At 52.3% G+C, this 6,000-nt stretch overlaps 1 protein-coding gene across 2 annotated transcripts in view; it reads right to left on the bottom strand.

Moving 5' to 3' along the window:
• The window catches only part of ETS1 (ETS proto-oncogene 1, transcription factor), a 64,244-nt gene extending 58,798 nt beyond the window's left edge, over window positions 1-5,446 (bottom strand). For both annotated transcript variants that reach the window (XM_062197337.1, XM_062197336.1), the window contains exon 1: window positions 5,134-5,446. In XM_062197337.1, the coding sequence (XP_062053321.1) occupies window positions 5,134-5,215 (82 nt within the window). In that variant the 5' untranslated portion in view covers window positions 5,216-5,446. The remainder of the gene's footprint in view (window positions 1-5,133) is intronic.
• Between the last annotated feature and the right edge of the window lie 554 nt (window positions 5,447-6,000).

Below are 6,000 nucleotides of genomic sequence, written 5' to 3' on the forward strand. Positions count from 1 at the left end.
GGCAGAGGGCAGAATCTGGAGGCCAGAGAAAGGCCTGACCTTGGACAGAAACATAACCACCTTCCCACCTGTGAGAGGGCCAAGGACATCTGGAAGGCACTGGAAACACAAGAACCCTGGTTCTCGGCCTCATGAGCTTGGCGAAGTGTTGCTCCAACTTTAAGCATCTTCCTAAAACAACACATGTGGCCATCCAGGCCAGCAGACAGCCCACAGGACAGGCCCCTCTGCAAGCCACCCAGGGCCCTGGGTAACAAGAGGCATCTAATTCAGCTCAGGGCAGCTTTGCAGTGATGGCAGGGAGCCCCTGCACTTCCTGAACCCCCAAAGCTCCCACCAGCACTGCCTTCTGTTACACCTGTCTTTTAACTTCCAGGGTTGCTGAGAATAACATGGTACTTTGATGTCAGGGACAACACGCCTGTGACATCTTATCAGTTGGTAAGTTTCCAAAATGTGATGTTGGACAAAGTATGCACCTTTCTGAATATCCATTTTCCTCATCTGAAAAATAGAAAATAACACTCCCCCCTCCACCCCAGAGTTAAGTATGAAGCATAAAAGTGTTCTTTCACGTGAACATGTATGGCCCACAATGCATATTTCTGAAATGACCCTATAACTCCTGAATGGCCAGCTTCGGCCTTCGGTGCAAGCTTCTGGAAGGCACGATGACCACAGGTCACTGTTCTGCAAACTGGGGAGATGTCTAGGGGAAGTTATGCCTGGACCCTTTGAAACAGAGAATCTCACTGCTGAAAAATTCTGATCTACACCACCCAGCTCTCAGCTCTGCAGACAGTTTTGAGGCACACAGAGCAAGCTGGGTTCTGGGAAGCTGACCATGGACTGGTTTGTCCCTTAGAGGGAGGTGACACTCCTACAGGGTGGTCTGGCCTCTTTAAGAGAGAAAAAAAAAGTTACACAGACAAAAAAAAACAGCAACACAAACCAACCAAAAATGCCAGGAATGCAAGCTCTGCCAACCAAATAAATAAATAAAATGTGAGATACTTTATAATAACTGGACACGAGGCATTTCTCAACTCTGCACAACTGAAAAGTCTACTTTTGCATGAACTCTGCAAATGTCCCCCTCGCCCTTCAACTCAGTGGCCTTCTGCCTCGGAGGTTAACCTGGACAACTCCAGTACCCAAAGGACCCGACCGGCCCCTGTGCCAGGGGGCCCTCGGGCTGCTCTGGAAGTTACCTGCACACCCTGTCTGCTCTCTGGAACACAGAACAAGGCTCCGTTGGCATGAGTTCACAGCCATGTAGGTGAAAAAATTCTGTTTACTCTTTTCCTTCTCAAACAATGGCTTCCACGAGGTGCACAATGCAGCTACCTTATCCCCTACCAAACACGTCAAAGGCCTCTGAAAACTCGAGGCTCCTGAAGGTCATTCTGTGTTGACCAGTTGTCTAGCGAAACAATAGGTATGAGGAAGCTTCCAAAAGTTCATGGAAAACTGAACTGAAAGATAAACTGAGGAGCAAAATAATTTGACATGCATATATACACAGAATCATCAAAAAGTTCACAGAAAATGCATATTATGGATTTCAAATGATTTGCACTAAAAAAAATTTAACTTTGAATTCCATTTTCCCCTGAACTTTTCGCAGTGCTCTCAGAGACTATTATGGGTCAGGGACTGTTTAAAGATTGTGCACACAATCACAGCTTTAATTCTCTTATCAACTCTGCGAAGTAGAAAGGTTCTTACATTCGTTTCACAGATGCAAAGAGCAGGACCCAGAGAGAGGAAGTCATCTATCCAAAGTCACACAGGTGCTAAGTGGCCAAGGTTGGACTTGCACCCGGACAGGAGAGCTCCAGAGTCCCGGCTGTGGACCCTGAGGCTGTTCTGTCATTACTGGGTGCAATCAAAGCAGATCTGGGTGTACACACTGAGCAAGTGACCCGAACAGCCCTGGCAGCTCTACCCTTCCTCCTCATCCTCACTGATGAAGAGGCAAAGACAGAGCAAGCTGGGAAAGGACGAAGTTTCCAACAATCCCTAAGGTTCCTGTGGATGGTTGCCTTCTGCTGCATGGACAAGGGGCTCATTTTTTAAAAAAGAATCTTGCTCGGTTCTGGGTCATTCTCATTTTTATTTCAGAGAGAGGTCCTGTTTGCTGGTTCACTCCCTAAATGACTGTCAATGCCTGAGACTGGCCCAGGCCAGAACTGGGAACCAGGAACTCAACCCAGATTTACACGTGGGCGCCAGGAACCCAACTACATGAGCCATCACTTTTGCCTGCCAGAATGGGCGCTGGCAGGAAGCTGGAGAGGGGAGCCAGAGCTGGGCACCAAATCCAAACGCTCCTTCCTATGTGGGACCCAGGACTCCCACCTGGCAACACGACGGTTAACCCACACGCCAACATCCAAAGTGAGAACCCCTAGCTTGATCTGGCCATGAGACCCCACCTCACCAAGAAGGTGGAACAGAGGTAGAAAGAAAAGGGAAAAGCAAGAGGCTTGGGCACCTGTTGGCTGAGCACCAACCTCAGCCAGGTGGGATGGAGAAGCTTCCGCTGAACCAGTACACCCCACTTTACACTCACAAGGAAAACTCAGTCCCAGGATTATTTCAAAGTATATGTCAACTTGGCACTTAGCAAGGTTAAATCCCTCGAGGTCTCAGTACAGGGTAGAAGGAAAGGCATATGCTTGGTCAGGTCTTAGACATCACCACAGGCAAACACTCCAGGTCTCTTGATTCCTATCTGGACCTCCCCACTGCTTCTCTCGGACTCTCATCAGTGCAAGAGAGGGGACTGACAGAGGGGACCGGAGGAAATTCTGGTGTAATCACTGAAGCTGGTAAGATTCCCACACTAGGTGTCTCCATATGTAAAGAACTAGGCAACCTCCTACCCCCCACCCCGCCCAAGAAATCATTCTGACAAATATTTAGATCACAGCCGTGGATACAAAGCCACGCTGTGAGAAGTTAAACTTTAAACACATGTCCTGTATGGTCTGATGGGCAAAGCAAATTCCCACTTAGCCAACGTCTTGTCTTTCCAGCAGCAAAGCCCTGCAGCCCTGGCCACTGTTTCTCCCACCTTCGCACCTGCAAGTTCAAGTCTCAGCCTGGCTTTTCAAGTCACTTGCAATATTACTCAGGGGACCACACACTGAGAAGTTAGAAATAGTTTTACTCCAGTCCCTGGCTCTCTGGGTATTTTTATGCATGTGACTTACCTTCTCTGAGCCTATTTCCACCTGAGGTATGGGTATCACAGGGACACTTAAGCAAACAAACATCCAGGAGAAATTAGCTAAACCTCAGTCATGATATTCTGTATTTACTTTCAAATTTTTCTTTATTTCCCCCAAGAGTGCAAGAAGTCAAACCTTATTGAATGCATGGCAGAAAACCAGTCAACTTCTTATCACCAGCTGAAATTCTGCTGTACTGTAGGTGGCTAACAAAACCTAAGTGGGGGCTTGGAAACTTTTTTTTTTTTTTCCAAGAAGGGATACCCCTGTCAGGGAGCTTATTAGAATGGACATGGACTGGAGCATTAAGCCCAACTGTCCCCATTTCACAGAAGGGAAAGCTAAGGAGTTACTGGCCCAGCAGCACACAATACATTAAATCTTTTTAATATGAAATGACCAAAAACAATGCTGCAGCTGCTTTCTGTGATCTGAAACATGTGCTGCCGGGGGCTCGGTTCACATTCCCGGCAGGAAGGACCCCGCGCAGGTCTGTGAACTGACGTATCTACGTGACACTTCCCAGATGACCAAACCTGTCTGTTCCCCATAAACACACATAACAACACACATAAACAAGCCATTCTTAAGGCAAGGACCTATCGGCTGAGTTTGTCTCTTTGCTGTAAGCAATTCTTTCCCTTCTTCTATATATGGTTTGAATCAAGCGGGACACCAAGAACTTATCTGGGCTCCCCAGAACCCCCAAAGACAGCTATCAGGGGGACATCATTTGTGAAATGCCTCCGGGGTTGCCCAATCCTGGGGTTGAATGTTGGGTGCCCACAGGACATGGGAGTCTTTATTAACATTTCTGAAGGCTCTCAAAGGACAAACTCATGAGCTGGGTTTGTGTTGCAAGTTTAAGCAGATTAGCAAAGGGTTAAAATAAGCAGAGGCAAAGAAGTGCTAACCACAAGGAGCCCAAACTAAACTTACTGATAATCGCATACAGCCGAGAAACACTTACTGCAATGAATTATTTTCCAAAATGCATCACCACCTCCCTGTGTTTTTCTACACACCTTCACCTCCACAACTGCTCATCTCCAGGGGGAGCCGACAGGTTCTTATCCTAAAAGAAAGCATCGTTTGCCTCCTCGCGCTGCATTTGTTCCAGGAATCCTGTCCGGCTGGACTTTATTAAGCTGCGAAATCTGTGTCTAAGTCGAAATTTCTTTCCCATCCCTCTCTTCTTCAAGTCCTTGCCAACCAAAGTACTGGACAACACCGCAGACCACGGACACATTTTGCTTTTGGGGGATGCCTTCCTCCTCCTCATGGATCCTTGGCACCAGGGGACAAGTTTGGGGCAAAGCAAGTCACCTGCATGAACAGGATCAGAAGTTTCCCGAAGCGAAGAGCATAATTTCAGCTCGCCCTCCACCCAGAAGAGAGCAGCCGGACGGCAAAGCGACATGTGACAGGGGAGCCTGGGGAGGGTAACCGAGTTTGAAAGCGTGTTTGAAGCCCACTAGGTTAGGCACCACTTCTCCTCTCACGGTCTAGGGCTCTCCATCCAGCTGCAAGCCCGGGGGCCACAGGGTCAGGGGATGACGGCAAAGTCCACGCCCCCCCTCCCCCTTCCCTGAACGTTAAGGAATTGCGCCAGTTCTCGCTGTTTGGGACAAAAAAATTTAAAAAAAAAAAAAAAGCAGAAATGGGGACGCTGTTAAGTCTAAGCTTTTGCCTTCTGCTCACAAGAAACACAGCTGTGAAAATAAATACCACCCCCAAACCAAGAGTCTGCGGCCACTACCAGTCCTCCTCCTCCTGGTCGCTAGCCTCTCTCCAGCTGCCAACAGCATCCCCGACGCCTGCAGGGACTCGCAGCCCAGGAGGGACCGGCGAAGGGCGCCGAGCACTGGAGGGGGACCCCTGGCCTCTGGCCACTCACCGGGGGAGGGGAAAAGCTCCAGGTCGACCTTTTCCGTCTTGATGATGGTGAGAGTCGGCTTGAGATCCACGGCCGCCTTCATGGTGCCAGCAGCAGTCGGGGACGCACGGGCTTGGAGCAAGTTTGCGGTCACTGTCGTTGTTTGCGTTTGAACGGGGACTCGCGACAGGGGCAAGGGGACCGAGGAAACCCGACTTTCCCTGCCTGCAAATCTCAGATTCCCGCAGCCGCGTCCCGCGCCCGCACGGTGCGCGCCCGGCGCTCTCGGCGGCGAAGTTGGCACTTGGCGGAGAAGTGAGAGCGCTCGCCCCAGCCGCGCCCTCGCCCGCTCCCCGCGTCCCGCTCCCGCCGGCGCCGCCGCAGCTCGCTCTCGGCTCCCGGCCGCGCTCTGCCAGTCCCTCGGTTCCCTCCCGCGCTCTCCCCTCCTCTTTAGGGCGTTTCTCGCCGCCGCGCGGAGTCTCGGCCGCTGGGTCCGCTGGCCCTGGGCCGGCGCTCTGGGCTGCGGGGCGGGGTGGGCGGGGAGCAGGGGGCGGGGGCGGCCGGGGGCCGGGCCGAGCGCCCCCCGGCCAATCGGCGCCGGCGGCCCGAAGCGAAAGGAAGGGCGGGCGGAGCGCACGGCGCGGCGCGGCGGCCGAGCGGCGGGGCGCGCAGCCGGGGCTGCGGAGCCCGCGGCGGGCCGGGAGGGACGCGCCCAGGGCGGGGGCGCGGGCCGGGCGCGCAGGCCGCCTCGGGAAGGGCCGCCCGATTCTCCACGCATTCTTGAGGACTTGGTCACCCGCTGCTGCCCGCCTCCCGGGCGCGGCATAGTTTTCCGAGTGCGTATACATCATTCATTCACAAAGCCCGGCACCCAGGCCGGCGTGCGGG

This window comes from Lepus europaeus, chromosome 7, assembly GCF_033115175.1.
Source record: "Lepus europaeus isolate LE1 chromosome 7, mLepTim1.pri, whole genome shotgun sequence".
Taxonomy (NCBI): Eukaryota; Metazoa; Chordata; class Mammalia; order Lagomorpha; family Leporidae; genus Lepus; species Lepus europaeus.